Consider the following 16188-nt stretch of genomic DNA (forward strand, 5'->3'; position numbering starts at 1 on the left):
AATGTGTCTGTGGTTCCCACCAGGCTGCGTGCTCAAAGGTGACCAGATTGTGGAGGAGACCTAAATAGAGCTCAGGGCTCAATATTCCACGAGCAGGCACCGTGATCAGTGGCTAGAGCAGAGAAATGTGCTCCCTCCCAGGGTTAAGCCATAGTAACCTATACACTGCATGCCCCCGGCTGGACCTGGTCTTCTCCATGAAATCCTCCAGTCACCTCCCAGTGGGCTGACCCAGGTGCTGGCCACCACATTGCTCCCAGCTGACAGGACATTTGGCTTTACCTGTCCTTCCCTGCCTGCACACAAGGTCGGGTATATGTCTGAACAGATATTCTGAAGGGTTTTTCATTCATAGCAAGTAAAAAAACAAACGAGTGAGAGAAAAGGGGATGAGGAGGGGGAAGGGGAGCAGAGAAAAAAATCTGACAGCAGCAGAAGTATTTCTGAATTGAACCATCTTCAAAAATTGCTCTACACAAGAGTTTCTAAATATACTGCCAGAGCAATGAAGCAGTAGTGTGTGGATGAGTCACAGCAGACCTCCTGTACCCGGCACACCATGCAGAGGAGACAACCCCTGAGCAAAATAACCACCAGGGTTGCAGAGCCCTGTGCTCCACCTCTGCTCCAGAGCCCCCTCCTTTCTGCCAGACTTCTCATGCTTTTTCTGCTTCACTACATCTGGATGGACCCACTTCTTTCTCTGCTGTCCCTGGGCCATGTTCTCACCCTGGGTTATGTGGCCAAGGCAGGGCAGCACAGCCCACCGATTTAGCCGGGCATGAAGCCCAAACTCCCCAGTTGGGTGCTGGGCTGAAGGTCGGGGCAACAGCAGCTTTTGCTGAAAGGAATAGGTCCTTCTGGTGGGGTGTGACTGTTAAAGCATGGACTATGTTATCCTTATTAATATATATATTAAAGATCCAGCAGATCCTTAAATGGGAATGGTTTATGAATGCTTCTGAAAACCCTTAGGAAACCCTTGCTGTAAGACATAAGGAATCAAATACACAGCCGCAGCAAAACCCCTGGGCTGTGGTCAGAGAGCTGCAGCTGCAGTGCCCTGGGAGGGTCCTTGAGACACTGTGGCTTAGAGAGGTCACCAATTCCCACCCTGGGGGGTCTCAGCCACCCTCAGCATCCCTCAGTGGGAATGGAGCCAGGGGTCCACAGGATGCACGGGCAGGAGCTGCTCTCTCCACTTTTTTCCAGATGCCAGGCTGACACAGTCTCTCTTCCCCAGGCAGTCTCCTCCCTGTTGTCCTTTCATTGCAAAAGGTTTTTTTTCAAGCTTAATGTCAGCGAGGTCCTGCACGTGGGTTGGGACAATCCCAAGCTCAAATACAGGGTAGGAGGAGAATGGATTCAGAGCAGCCCTGAGGACGACTTGGGGGTGCTGGTGGATGAGAAGCTCACCACGACCCGGCAATGTGCACTCGCAGCCCAGAAAGCCAACCATACCCTAGGCTGCATCACCAGCAGCGTGGCCAGCAGGGTGAGGGAGGGGGCTCTGCCCCTCTGCTCCGCTCCGGTGAGACCCCCCCTGCAGCCCTGCGTCCAGCTCTGGGGCCTCAGCATAAGAAGGACATGGACCTGCTGGAGCGAGTCCAGAGGAGGGACACAAAGATGATCGAGGGCTGGAGCACCTCTCCTGTGAGGGCAGGCTGAGAGCTGGGGTTGTTCAGCCTGGAGAAGAGAAGGCTCCAGGGAGACCTTAGAGCATCTTCCAGTACCTAAAGGGGCTGACAGGAAAGCTGGAGAAGGGCTTTTTGCAAGGATGTGTAGGGACAGGACAAGGGGAATGGCTTGAACTGAAAGAGGGCAGATTTAGATTAGATATAAGGAAGAAACTGAGGGTGGTGAGGCGCTGGCCCAGGTTGCCCAGGGCGGCTGTGGGTGCCCCATCCCTGGGGGTGCTCAGGGCCAGGCTGGACGGGGCTTGGAGCAACCTGGTCTGGTGGAAGGTGTCCCTGCCCAGGGCAGGGGGGTGGGACTAGGTGATCTTTAAAGGTCCCTTCCAACCCAAACCATTCTATGATTCTATGGAGCCATGACATCTTGGCCTATAGTGGTGGGACCACGGGGAGCAATTTATTCCCTCTGCCTACACAATCACCTTTTTCCCTGTGTAAAGTCTGCTACCGCACGACATTTCTGTCTCCTCCAGATAAAATAGCTTTCACCCTTTTGATCTGTCCTTGCAGGTAGCTCTTTCCAGCACTCTGACCTCTTTTGCTGTCAGGTAACTAAGTCACAGGCTGCCCTGGCTCTCAGAAACTCCTGCCAGTCCCTTAAATTACATTTAGAGGTGACTGGGACAGCCAGCATTGAGCTCAGGTGCTTTTGTCCTCCTCAAATCTTCCTGGCTGGCCATGGGTGACACGTCTACACCCAACCCAACATTGCACAAACCTAGCCCCAAAAAGTGAAGATCCTTGGGGTGAAAGCCACTTGCAAAATGCCCCTTCTCCACCCAGAAACCTCCAGGGCAGCCTGCATGTCCCGTTTTGTCAGCTGTCCCTGCTAAGGCACCTAGTAGGGTTTTGGCTCGCAAGCCCTGTGGAATCCACCAGGTGACTTGGCTGCACAGCAAGGAGACCACTTCGGGACACAGACCACTGTGTCATCAGCAGTGGAGAGGTACGAATCATCTCCCTGACGTGTCTGTCACTGCTCTCAGTCCCACTGGCACTGCTCTGCATTGCTCAAGCAGAAAGTTAGGGCAGTTAAACTGCACTGTACCACTGGCCAGCGCTAATTCTTCCTTAATTAAGGAGAAGCCTTTTGCCACTTGCAAGCATCACTGTGTTAATTCAGGAGAGCCTCCAGAGCAGAGCAGTGTCCCAGTTAAGCGAAATATATTGTACTTAACAGCTAAAATTAGAGGAGGCCCCAAATGATTAACACTTTTCTGGCTGCCCTCACTTCCCAGCCTCTGGGACATGCACTGGGATGCTTAAGGCTCATTTTCTAGCAAGGAGGGATTTTCTAAAAACCCAGACCCTGTCTCCAAGGTACCACTTCTAGACTCACTGTTACAAACATCACAGCCAGAATTTATAACAGCTCTTATTTACTCTAGAAATATTTTCACATGATGCAAGAAGTTAAATTTGGTTCTCAAGCCCTCCCCCACCTACATCCACATAACTGGGAACTCCCTTCCACCTCCAAGTCTTACTATTTTGGTGTCTCCTGGACAGCCTCAGCTCCCAGATTCAATGGTTTTGGGGGAATCCCTGCTTTTAGGGTGTTTTTTTATAGATGCCTGCCTCTTACAGCTGAAGAGACAAGCTTGAAAATGTCAGCCCAAGGAATTATAAGCTGGAGTCCACAGGCATGCCCGAGTCAGTGCTTTTATCCTCCCTGGGACCTCCACCTGCTCAATCCCCTGGTCCTCCAGGCAGGTCCCATCCCTTGAATCTTTGCAAACTTGAAACCTGCATGAGGATTTCACATCCCCTTCCGAGAGGAGGAAAGCAGAGAAGAAGGCTGTCCTGGCTGTGGGGCCACCTGCTTTCTGGGGTTTGAGTAGGAAGGGAGGGGGTTGGAGTGCTCTTACTTCCTTTCCTCCAGGTTGGAGTTGGGATTCTTCATCTCCATTAACGCGCAGCCAAATTTCTGCAGCAAGAAATAAAACAAGGCCATCAGTTTTGCCAGTCTCTGCAGGAAACAAAGCTGTGACCAAAGCCCGGGCTGTGGCTCTGCTCTCTGCTGTTCCCATCAGCCTGCGGAGCTGTTATGGTACAGGGCTGGATGAGGTCATGGCTCCCCAGTCAAGGGGCTGGCACCTCTTGTGTGTGACACTGACATCAGTGTACAGGATGAATTTAGCAACAGATTACTAGCAACAAGTAACTACTGGTCTCACAGCAGGGAATAAGTAGATATCCCTGTTTCAGAACAGGCTGGAGGCAGGCAAGAACAGCACCTGGATCTGTTTGGGGCCATTCCAGCTCAGGCTGAGCAAAAAGAGGCTGCTTCTCCCCATTACCCACTGCCTGTCCCCTGCTCACACCCCTGCTGTAGTCACCCATCCCTGCATTATGCCCTACCTCTCCATTCTCAGGTGGGTCTCCATTGCCAAAGGTGCTTGTGACCACCAGGACCATGGTTTCATGCTCAAGGTGCACAATGTCATACTCATCCATGGACATCACCTGGGAGCAACAGAGATGTTAGCAAGAGGCTTTTAGTGGGGAGATCTACCGTCAGCTGGTCTCCTGGGATGAGCTCCTGTCCACCTGGGGATGGGAGCAGCATATCCTTGCTGACTTCATGCCAGTGCACTGGCAGAGATCTCCACACAGGGAAGATGAGAACAAGAGGCTCAAGGGATATGGACAAACTATAGGACTACCACTGGAGAGGCAGTAGATGTATGTATGCTACAATGCCTGCAGGACTATTAGATGGAAATTAGCTGGAAAAATTCCTGTGCAGGCTTTAATCCAGACCCACAAGGTCATATCCTGGGAGCTGCTTAAGACCCTTCACAACTGGGGAGCTCCACGTGCGGTGAGCCCTGTATTTTCCAACAGCCAACCAGATGCGCACATAATCTTGCAGGGGCTGGGAGCTAGTACAATACCTTGGCATCAAAAGCGTGCTTGAAGATTTCACACAGAGTTTTTGCATAGACCTGCGACTTCCCTGTTTCAGTGGCATACAGGATGGTCGCTTTGACCCTCTTGGCCATGGCCTGCCCCATCAGCTTGGCTGAGAACTTCACAGCCCTAGAAAGCAAGAATAATTCCCAGTAAGAGAGCCTGCTTCCTTGTCAGTCCCTCTAGCCCAGACTATTCACACCATTTTATTTGTTATTAAATGAACAGCCTGCCTTAAAAAGCTGCAGCATCACTGGTTTCGTTGTTATATACTAAACCAGGAAGCTATGGAAAAGCGTGTTTTTCTTGACTTCTCAGGGAATAAGGCTGCATGGAGGAGCCTGAACACAGAACTGCAATACCTGCATGGATATAAGGAGGAAAATATTAAACCAGGCGAGGAGGTGGTCTTTCTGCAGGGACAGAGAAACAGAAGAATAATCAGGGGCAGCAGGAGCTGAAAGCAGTGACCACATAACCTCAAAGGAAAAGCTGGAGACCAACCAGAGCCCAAGCTACAGGAGAAACAGTAGCTTCTCCATCTCTTCATGTGTTTAAATCCTACCTGGCTGCCTTTCTGAAGGTGTTATAGGCAAGCAGAAGTGCCTGGGCTCCACATATCACATACAAAGCCCTGAGACACTGAGAAGGTCAGTTGAAGCTTGCTGTAGTTCCTTTGATTTGCACTCCATCAAAACTATGAACTTTACTCAGAGGAACAGCCCTCTTGAGGCTGAGAGGTTGCACATTTATTTGAGTGTTTGCAGGACTCTGTCCAGCTGGCTGCCTTCAGTGGCTGCAATCATGACTGGATGCATTTGCTCTTGTTTTCCCCACTAGCTCATCTCTGAGAGCAGGTCAGAGGGGCCCTGAGGGGTCACTGGCTTCTCTAATCCTGGCTAGAAACACTGGCTCCTTGTCTTTGCTAGTGCTGATGGCTGGGTTGGCATCAGTGGGAGCACAGTGATGGGGGACAAGGGAGGCTGTCATGAGCCAGCTTTGGGTTGCATGGTAAGGCACCAAGCCCAGTGTGGCAAGTTTGTTATTTTAGGGCCATTCATAATCACATTAACATTATTTTTCCTAAGTGAAGAGTATCTTCACCTTTTTGACATGGACCACCAAGCTTTTAAATGGGGTCACCAGAAAGGCAGGTCTGGATTTAGTCTGGTGTGTTGCAATAGGGAAGGGGCGGTTTCGGGAGGGGCTGAGAGAGCACAGAGCGTCTCTGTGGCCTTTGCAAGAATAAGAGCTGCTTGATTCACTTTGACAGGGTGATCAGACCCTGCCCTGGGTGATCAAGTTCAGCAGGACTCCTTTGTCCCCTTCAGATGAGCTACAGGGAACGGAGATTGCAGCTGGACTGGTTACACTGGCAGGAGAAGAGAAGCCCAGCTTCCCCCTGCGAAGGAGGTAAGACATGTTCTAGGTTGGGAAAATCACCTGGGGAAAGAAAAAAGGGGAGGAAAGAAGAGGTGGAAACCCTACCAGTCTGTTATGTCCTGCCTCCCCTGGGCAGCTTCCCTCCATGTTGAAGTCAGCCTCAGGAGCATTATATTTGCTGCTATACTACCACTCCTTTGTTTAGTTCTTCATATTAAAGTTGCCCCTTTGCTTTCACATGATGGCAATGTCCCCTGGTCCCCAGGGGAGGGAAGGGGCAGGACCGGCAGGGACTGCAGGTTTGAACGCTCTGATCTGGCCAGAACCAGCACAGCCTGTCTGAGCAGACATCAAAATCATGCTGCAGCCAGTGCCAAGTGCAACGCTCGGGACTGCTGGGCTCGGTCCACCACTTGTTCAGCTGATCAGTTCAGATCCAGGCAGAATTAACGGTAAATTACAAAAGTAATTCCTCTACCCTACATCAGGAACAATGGAGATATTTTTTTTTTAATTACCTGCCATGCTCACATTTTTATAAAATCATTTATCAATCGCACACACATAAATACAAGCATTGTTTCTTCTAATGCAATGGCTCAATTAATCTTTCTGTGCTCTCCACCAGCCTCGGGCTGCAGCCCAGACCCAGGCACCAGTGTCAGCCTAAGGAGTACATTCATCAGCTGCTGATCACGTTCAGGTATGCGCCATAGAAAACAGCTTACAGAAGGTGACAGCTGAAGAGTGGGAGCAAACTGATAGTAGGCACTCAGGGAAACTGAAGTGTGGGGAGGTGCTGTCAACAGCACAAGGCCACCTGGCAGCCTGGCCACCGATACTGGGGCAGACCCGGCCCTCCCCAGTCTTGGCCCACGGCTCTGCTGCCACGGAGCCAGCAGCTCCTACAAGAACGTCTCTGCCAATGGCCCACGGGGGAGGCATTTGGGCCAGGATCAGCAAAAGGGTCCAAATTACACTTCATTCCTACACCCCTGCTGACTAGGAGCTTTGGCAGGGGAGAGGGACTTGCATGGCCCATTACTAGAGGTCAACTGGCCATGAAGTGCAAATCTCAGCTCGGCACTGATCCATCTGCTACCTGTTGGGAGATTCCTCATTCCTATCTCCCCTTTCCTTTCAGAGCAGGTGTTTGGAGATTTAGATATGCAGTGGGACAAGTGCTCCTCAAGTAACTAAAGAGTCAGTAAGAAAAAAAGAAATATGGACATGAGTTTCATCTTGCTTGTACCAGCATGGTGCTGAACGGTGATGGGTGATCTCTCTGCCCCAGGAGGCTGTGAAAGGAGAAACAGGCCCCCAAGAAGTGAGAAAGCCATTCCTGAGCATTGAAGATCACCTTTCTGGAGAACGAATCCGCCTGGGAGAAGAGGCTACATGCAGCATCTGGTATTCACCTGGTCACGCTCCTTTTAGTGGTCTAATGAGGTGTTCAAAGAACTGCCCTTTCTCCATATATCCCTCTTGGCAGGTAAAGACTCCAGTGATCTGACCTCTGGGTTCACAACCCATCAGTTTGCACACATCCATAGGGTAGCACTATCAAACAGCACAGCAAACAGAGCTGCCCAAAACCAGGACTGGCCCCAAACACTACAGGGCCTTTTAGACCCCACTGGTACTTACTTTGCTAACTTCTTAAAGCCAATGGCCCTCTTCTTGGTAGGTGTCCCATTGACCCCTTTCCAGATGTGGGTGTTCCAGGGGTCCGGCTAGGAGAAAGAAGAGCAGCAGCAGCTGATGGGCAGTGCTCAGAGCTTGGAGAAAAGCTCTATCCACAGCACTTAGTGTTGAATTCCTCTAGTCATGAAGGGGAGGACTAGCTGACCTCTTCACAGCTCTCGATCTTCCGTATAGTCCCTGATCCTTGGAGCCCCATGGGCTTCTTGAGGCAGTTGGGCAAAGGAGTATGCACAGAAAAATTGCTATATAATAAAACCTTGCTGGCTTGTAACAGCATCTGGCCAAATGCCTTCTCACCTCTGAGATGAGCATTAATAAGCCACAGGGGAAAAGAAGAAAGGCAACACCAGAAGGGGAGAAGCAACAGAAACACATCCTTCCCCCTCCCCAGCCCATGTGTATGTGTTGGGGTTTTTTCCTAAGAGGCCTTTTGGGAAGGGGAGGCAGCTGAAGCAAGGGACAAGCATGCAGAAGGTAATTCAGTGCCCTCGCAGGTGGCTGTCTGTAATCAGGGCCAGGAACCATTGGGGTTCCTTGTGGACTGGTTACAGAAATGAACAGACTGCTCCTGGTTTGTGATTGTTCCTTAAGGGCTCTGACTAAAGGTCACATTGTGTGAAAACCAGTGGAGCAGGCACGGTTGGCTGACAAGGGCATGTTTGCTTAGGGGCCTTTTTCCCATGGTCTGAAGTGTTAAATACTCCAGCATCAGCATTTCAGCCCACTGTTTGGCCTGCTGGGCCCCGCCTCTCTACCCCCATCAAATTGTTGGATCCCTGCAGGCTGGAGGAAGGAGGGATACAGTGGCTACCAGGTCATTTCCTCACCTACCCATCAAAGTGCAAAATTAGGCACTTCCAAAGTGGGGAGCTCTGCTTGATCCAAGCATGAAAGCTGGGGGCTCAGGTGTCCCATGTTCTCCTGGAGGGCCCAAAAGCCATTGCCCTGAGAAAAGGTGTAACATCCAGGGGGTTCTTACACTGCCTTGGGGGGGGGGGGAATCATCAATTAGACTTGTTCATGGACTTCGCTGCCTCGAGGGACAGCTTGTTGAAGGGACTAGATGGTGTCCCTCTCCTTCCTACATCTTCTGAGCTCCAGCTCTCACCCTGCTCTCAGCTGCACCTTTGGACACGCAGCACTGGTGGCAGGTAGGGTGCAGACAGTACCTGGTACTCAAAGGAAGGTGTGAGACGGTAGTTGAGCATTTCCTGATGGAAAACTGGGGTGATGCTGCCAGACATTGGTGGGACAATCCACACCCAATCAGCAGGACAGCCTCCGCGGCATCGGTACTCATTCTCCATGTGTTTGATAAAGGACTCAGTGGCTGAGTGGTGATCCACAATGGTCACCTTGTCACTCTGTGGGAGGGACAAGAAAGCAGAGTCAACAGCTGTGGGTTAATACAGTCCAGAAGGCAAAAGCCAAGATTTTACATTTGGAGCTGTTTGACCCGAATCTGGCTCACTCCCATGGTCTTACAGGACCGTAACCTTTGAAGACAACACAAGGTGGCTCCTGACCCTGGTCTTCCCAAGGAGGCTGTAAAGCTGCCCTTGTCCTTCATGAGTAGATGTGCTATGGGATGGCTGTTCCTCCTGTTATTTGTCATGGGCCAAGCAAAGACTAAGGTGGTATGAATGGCATGGAGCATCCTCTGCTCAACCCCTTGGGGAACTCTTTCATGGCTTGCACAACTCAAGGAGCAGCTCTGATCCAGCTCTGGGAAGGACTCCCACCCTCTGAAGTTGGGTTACCAAGGACTAGTTTTGCTACTCAACCTTTAAGTGCAGGCAGGGAGAGAACCTGAGCCAATTCTTGCCTCATGGATGGGACAGAAGGGCTGAATCTTGACCCCTCGGGGCACTCCCTCTGCAATGGCACAGCTCAGATGCTGGTGGTGCTGTCTTTGCAACATCCAGGGCACAGAGATTATTAAATTTCACTGCAGGCTCCTGGAACAGCCCAAAATTAGGAAGGCACAGCCCAATTTCAGCTGAGTATACCAGCTGCTGCCATTGTCCTTGGGCAGATGTCTCCATACTTGTCCCATCCAATCCCTGTGTCCCTCAAGCGGGACCCAAACAAGACAGTCCTGCTGCTCAGGTACCTGGAAGCTGTACAGCACAGCAATGTTGATCTCCACCAGGGCCTGGTCCTTCCACAGTGAGGATGTTTTCCTCATATCCAAATTCATTTTCTTGGCCACTTGCTGTAACAAAGCAGGGTGGAAGGTGAACACTTTTAATTGCCAAAAACCAGGGACTGAAGATACCTGCCTGGGGAGAGGAAGGCAGAGAAGGGACCCAGGCTGGCACAAGGGTAGGGCAGTGTGCTTGTAACAAGGGGCTGGCATTTTGCCTTCCCCTGAGAAGACATGGTCCTGCCTTTTCCTCTCCATGAGAGGATCGAGGCCAGGCTGGCCTCCCTTCCACCCCCAAGCACCAGAAGATGACTAAATGCTGCTGAAAAGGGCCATCAAGAGCAGCAGCTCTTTGTGGGAAGAGAGGGAATGGGTACGTCTGTGGCACAGCAGGAGATGGTGGTGATCCATGTGCTGGGAAGAACAGATCCCTGCACCTCTCCCCATGCCAGACCCCCTGCTGCTCCCAAAACTCTGTTCTTAGTTTCTTCTGCCTGGAGTCCTTCCACCAGGCACGATCACAGACGGGCATGGGCACACACATCACTGCTTTCACCCCTCTGGTTTTCAAGCAACCGGAGAGGGATGCAGCCCCTCCAAGTAACACAGCGTGTCCCTTGGAAGGGCAAAGGAACCAGCCTTGATGGGTGCAGGTTGCCTGCACCAGCATTTCCCCATGGCTTGGCTTTGTCTCTGAGTCACCCTGTCCTCTGTGTGGGGAGTCCCCGAGGCATAGTAGAGCACTCCAGAGGGGCCAGCTGGAGGGTCCCTGTGGGCAGGCATGTCCCTGAGGAGTCACGAGGTGTCTCAGCATCCTCTCAGACCCACCACATCCTAGCATTTGACCTCAATCAAGCACATGACCAGGTGCCTGCTGATCAATAAGGTGCTTTGAGAAGTCTATGTGGAGCTCAATAGGCATCACACTCAGTGTCTTAGGTAGCAGCTGGCCCCATAGGACACAAAAATACTTGCCAGCTCATCACACCCTTGGCCATGTGGCTCAGCCTAAGGGAGACTTAGGTGTCCTATACTCTCCCACTCAAGGCAACACTTTCCCAGTGTCCTGCCTGCTCCCCAGTAACTTCATACACACCCACTGCACCCCAGGAGCACCTGCCTTCCTTGAGGATGGGGAATTACCTCCAGTATGTTGTAGCGAGAGTTGTCACAATAGTCCCGGACCCCAATCTCTGTGCCCATGTACCAGCCACTGAAGGGGCAGGCGGAAAATTCCAAGCCACCGATCTCGAGGAGCATGTTGGAAACTGCTGGCAAACCATACCACTTCAGGCCCAAGTCCTTAAACCATTCAAACCTGCCAGGATACAACATGGTCAGGCAACCAGCAACGCCTCCCCTGCCCGATGCAGGCAGGCGAACGGAGCAGGCTGCATTGCTACCAGCCACAGGCTGAAGGACATGCGAACAGAATGGTTCCCGGAAGGAATATCTCCCTCAGGAGCTGTTTATGGGGAGAAAGTGATACATCTGGAGCATTACAGAGTGACATAAGTCCTGGTAGACTTCAAGGAAATGAAATACAGCCCTGAGACAAGGACACAACTTGCTTTCCACCTCCAGACTCTGCCAGCTTTACATCAGAGTGGAGGGAAGACCTAGAAGAGGGTCTTCAGTAAAGCACCCAAGCCACGGCAAGGAAGGGCCAAGCACAGGAGATGGTTTAGCATGAAACCAGAGCTCAGTCCTGCTGAGCCCCTTGAGCAGTTTCAGGGCTTACTCTGACTTACTTGGGATGCCGGATGGGCACTTCCAGCACAAGCTCCGGGGGGATTTCAAAGAGTTCTGGATCATTGCCATTGGCTTGGAGGAGCAGAGGCAGGATATCGAAGCGCCCATGTGGTGCCTTCCACCCTTGTTGAATGCAGATCTACAGGCAAAACAACGATGGGATTAGAAGTCCCAGCAGGTCACCTGCTTTTCAAGCGTTATGGGCAGACTGGCATGGCACTGAGCAGGATCTCCTAACAGCATCTCTGATGCCCTTACAGGTTGAGTAATAACCTCCATCCAAGGGAGCTACAACTTGAGGTTGCCTGTCACAGCCAACCCATGGCCAAGTAAGGGGGGTTTGGGCTGAAAATGAGCCTAGAACTAGATCCTCAGGTAGGATCATAGCTCTGAAAAAGCTGCTTACCCTATTCGTGCCTGTAATGGTGAAGGAGAAAATGGGTGAGAAAAGCAGAGGCGTTTGGGAAGAGCTGAGCTCAGCAGAGCACTGGTGCTGTGTGGGCAGCGCCAACAGGCAGCAGCATGAGGCAAATGCCATTTCTGATTCCCAGTGGCTCAGGACAGCAATGGACACACATGTTCTCCCACAACAGTTCCCTCAGCACCACTAAGTGACCCCTTCTCAGCAAAAGGAAATGAGATAAGGGTCTTTCGGTACAGCTATGACCAACTCCTGCATGGATAGAAACAGCTTTCATTCCCGGGAAAATATCTGAGGGTGAGACAAACCCAGCTTCACTTCATGGCACCACAGTGGATGTGATAAACCCTGCCGGACCCAGCACCCTCCCCACTCCTGGGGTGGTCAGAGTTTCTACATGCCCCCAGCAGTCCCACACCCGTGGTACCCCAGAAGGATGGCTTCAGCCGGTACCTCTGTCAGCTCCACATTTGCGGGATCTCCCAGGATCGTGCCATCGGGCTGCTTGTAGCCAGCGTAGCGGATGAGCTGAGCATTCCAGATGCGGAAGTCATGCTTGCTGTCCGTGCGCTGCGGGAAGATGGTAATAGCAGATCTGGAAGGAAGAGGCAGTGCTGGTGAATACCCAGCAATTCAGCTCCAGGTGGAAGCTGGCTGCTAACACAGGGTTTCAGGTAGGTCTGAAAAACAATCTGTGCTCTGCATTTGATATAGAATATATCAAAGGAGAAATAATTGGAAAATCTGCCCTTTAAGGTCCCACAGAGAGCAAGAAGAGATATATTTGAACCTGCAGGACACCTTCCCCTGATACCAGGTCCCTCTGATGCTCCCCAGGACAGGTGCTGGCTACATCCATCCTGTTGTGCAACAGCTGCTAAAGGAGGTAACGTCAGCAGGGCCCAGAGCTGGGTTGACACACCCAGAGGCCTTCAGATATAAACCCTGGTGACTCCCAGATGGCTCACCTGAGGTTCCCTTTGTTGGTGGCATATTTGATGTGGTTGCAGATATAATTGAACATCCCATGGGCTGTGGTGCAGTCCCGGGCATCAAACACCTGGAACAGTAGAAGCAATTGTGGCGATGCTATAGGATGCTCCAACTCTTAGGGCAGAGCAAAGCAGAAGAAACAGCACAGGGAAAGCTCTAGAGATCACTGTGACTTGTTAGGTATCTAAAACTCCATAATTATGTATTCTCTGCCTTTACAACACATGGGTATCACACAGCTGCCCCTTCTGCTTAGGAGAGGTGAGTCATCTGCTGCTCAGGCAAAAACCTTCTCAATCCAGTGCTCCCAACCTGCTGCAGTTCCTAGCTCATCCACCAAGAATTGTGGCTTCTGCTTTTTGTCTCTTGTAGATCAAGACTCAGAGCTGAAACAGGATAGGGGTCTGTCAGGTCTGAGGGACACCAAGAGGATGAGGAATCATAGACTCATAGAACAGTTTGGGTCAGAAGGGACCTTTAAATGTCACCTAGTCCAACCCTCCTGCAATGGGCAGGAACATCTTCAACTCAATCAGGTTGGTCAGAGCCCCAGCCAAACCGACATTGAATGTTTCCCAGGGACGGGGCATCTACAAAAGGATGGACAACCAGGAAAGAGGGTCAGCAGAAGGCTTGAAGACAACTTCTTGCAGAAATGGCTCCCCTTATGGTTCAGATGTGCCAAAAGAAATAGTGGAACAGTAGGGCTGAAGGCTGAGTTGGGAGAAAAGGAGGCCCAGCCTCCTGGCCCCAGGCAGTGCCTGTACCCTGTGTGAAGCAGCCACAAGAATTGTGCTGCAGCTTACAGACGGAGACATCATCTCTGTACCAAGAGATTCCACTAGAGATCACTAATTCAGATCCTATTCTATGCTTCCAGCTAGTCACAAGGGCACTGAGCCAGCCATAGCATCTCTGTACCAAGGATGAGTGTGTCCTGCTGCCTCTCTCAAGGCAGAGCAATAGTTTTGGAAGCAACATGTAAGATACTGGAGCAGTATTTGATTTTGGAAAATGTTCTCTAAGCACCACCTTCCAGTTGGCCCCATTTCAAAGACAGACACCTCAGCTACACCTACCCCACAGATGCTTCTGCTGAGTTCCCTGCTGTGCACCCCCACCGCTGTCAAGGAGTGCAGAGCTGCTGTGTGCTGGACACCCGCAACTGTATCTGTGCTGTGCTTCCCCGGGGATTTGAAGAGTAAAATTTGCCTTTCCAAAACTCCAGTGCATCCTTTGGCAGGCAATGTGCCAGCTGTCTGCAGTGGAGTTGGTGCTTACCTGCAGCTTGGACCACTGAATCCTGCCCACACAGCGGGCTGCATTTCTCCAGGCATGCTTGGCTCCATAGATCAGCTCAGTGTCCCGCAGCTGGTAGGTATCAGTGGCTTCAATCTCCTTGGTCACTTCCTCCAGCCTTTCCATGTGTGCCTTAGAGCCAGATCTGCATGGGTGAGGAGCAGAGAATATGGCAGTTGCCAGCTTGGGTGGAGGGCGGGGAATTCTGCTGCTCTCCACCTGGGCATGAGTTCTTTCTTTCTTAAGCACATGTGGGCGCATATTCACACACACTTGTGCTTTCAGGTAACAGATGACCAAGTGCAAATGGGAAAGGTCAGTAATTTGCATAGAGGCACACAACAAATGCTATGAATGAAACTCCAGCTGCACATGGAGCACCACAGTCTCACTGTGAGCAAGTGGCTGCTGGTACTTAGTTACCAGCTGGGGTTAAACCACAACACTCACCCTGCTTTTGCTTGCAAATGTGAAAGATCAAATCATGTGTGACATCTCAGCATAAGTAGCAGCCTTGGGCTGCAACCTTCTCCATTCAATACTTACCTCTTTATGGAGGAGTAGTACTGGTCAATGAAGTCCTTAGCCAAGAGTAGCACCTCCTCTTTTGTCCTGGTATCTTCTGACTTGCGGACATGCTGGCTAGGAGTCATTACTGAGCCCATGCAGATCTGCTCCGTGCATGCGGTGGCCTGAAGGGACAGAAGGAGACAAGCGTGTCTTGGGTTACTGCAGCACTTTCAGTTACTGTGAGCTGGGCTGGGGAAGGCCAGTGATTAGCTACACGAAGGTTGGTAGCATCTTTGACAGACAGGGACACTTCCAGCTCATTTGTTTTCACACCTATTAGTAATGTGTAAGAGTAAGCATATGCAGCCATCTCTTGTCCCACCTGACATGGACAATCTGGGCTCACTAGATTCCTGCCTCAGCTTGGCATGAAGTCAAGTGCTTTTCCTTATTTATCCCAGATGGACTTCCCTCTCACCCAGCTTATTGCACCAGAGGTTTGAAATTCAGAAACCACCAGCAACAAGAAGACTGGCCTGAATTCATCCAGTTCTGCATTTCCAGGTAAAGACATCTTGGAAACACTGTGATCCACTCAGTTATGCTCAGTTAACTTTGGGCCAGTCCTATGAACTCTACTCACCATTGCGGTCTTGAGGTGCAGAGTGTCATGAAGCACGGAGCCTGTCTCCCAGTTCTTGATCTTGACAAATCGCGGGCATTTGGAAGGACTTCCATTCACTGTGTTCTTAGTTGGGGACTGCCGCCCAGGCGGCGGTGCCTGGACAACATTGAAGACCAGGCACAAGGTTAGTATTCATCAAGATACACAAAAAAGGTCACAGCAAGAAGCAGCATCCTGTATTAGTGGATGCCTGTGCTTAAATCCTTGTGATAATACATGGAGACAAGGTATATGATCCAAATACTTGGCAGCATTTGGAATCCTACAGTGGAGCGACCAACTCTCAATGCGGTGGAGAAGTCGCCTCTCTTTACAGGACAGTCAAACCTCTAGAAGAGGACTTAAAAACAGAGATAGAAGTGACTTAGGAGAACGTTGTGTTCAAGTTTCCCAGTGGAAGACTTACCTGTCTAAAATGTATTAAGTGTTTCTTTTTAAGGAGCATCACCTGCTCAAGTTTTGCATGTGCCAAGCTCTGCCTCACCAATATGAGCACTGTGAGATAGAGCTAATGGCCAATGGTTCCTCCAAGCAATCCAAGCCCACAATCTCCTGTGATATCAATGCTGGAAGATCATAGGAATAAGAATGGATAAATTATGCAAGTGTGAAGGCTGCTGAATTATGCATAGTTGGATTAGTTCAGTCTCAGCTCTGAATCTCCAGCCCTCCCTGATACTCTGCGTCA

At 50.9% G+C, this 16188-nt stretch overlaps 1 protein-coding gene across 1 annotated transcript in view; it reads right to left on the reverse strand.

The window, feature by feature from the left end:
- NOS1 (nitric oxide synthase 1) overlaps nucleotides 1–16188 on the reverse strand; it is a 48405-nt gene that overhangs the window by 16739 nt on the left and 15478 nt on the right. The window contains exons 3-15 of the mRNA XM_040606371.1: nucleotides 15459–15596; nucleotides 14852–14997; nucleotides 14288–14450; nucleotides 12982–13073; nucleotides 12467–12608; nucleotides 11592–11731; nucleotides 10984–11158; nucleotides 9808–9909; nucleotides 8864–9058; nucleotides 7638–7723; nucleotides 4592–4736; nucleotides 4056–4160; nucleotides 3563–3621 (exon numbers count right to left, since the gene is read on the reverse strand). Of these exons, the coding sequence (XP_040462305.1) occupies nucleotides 3563–3621; nucleotides 4056–4160; nucleotides 4592–4736; nucleotides 7638–7723; nucleotides 8864–9058; nucleotides 9808–9909; nucleotides 10984–11158; nucleotides 11592–11731; nucleotides 12467–12608; nucleotides 12982–13073; nucleotides 14288–14450; nucleotides 14852–14997; nucleotides 15459–15596 (1688 nt within the window). The remainder of the gene's footprint in view (nucleotides 1–3562; nucleotides 3622–4055; nucleotides 4161–4591; nucleotides 4737–7637; nucleotides 7724–8863; nucleotides 9059–9807; nucleotides 9910–10983; nucleotides 11159–11591; nucleotides 11732–12466; nucleotides 12609–12981; nucleotides 13074–14287; nucleotides 14451–14851; nucleotides 14998–15458; nucleotides 15597–16188) is intronic.

Source organism: Falco naumanni, chromosome 1, assembly GCF_017639655.2.
Source record: "Falco naumanni isolate bFalNau1 chromosome 1, bFalNau1.pat, whole genome shotgun sequence".
Lineage (NCBI taxonomy): Eukaryota > Metazoa > Chordata > Aves > Falconiformes > Falconidae > Falco > Falco naumanni.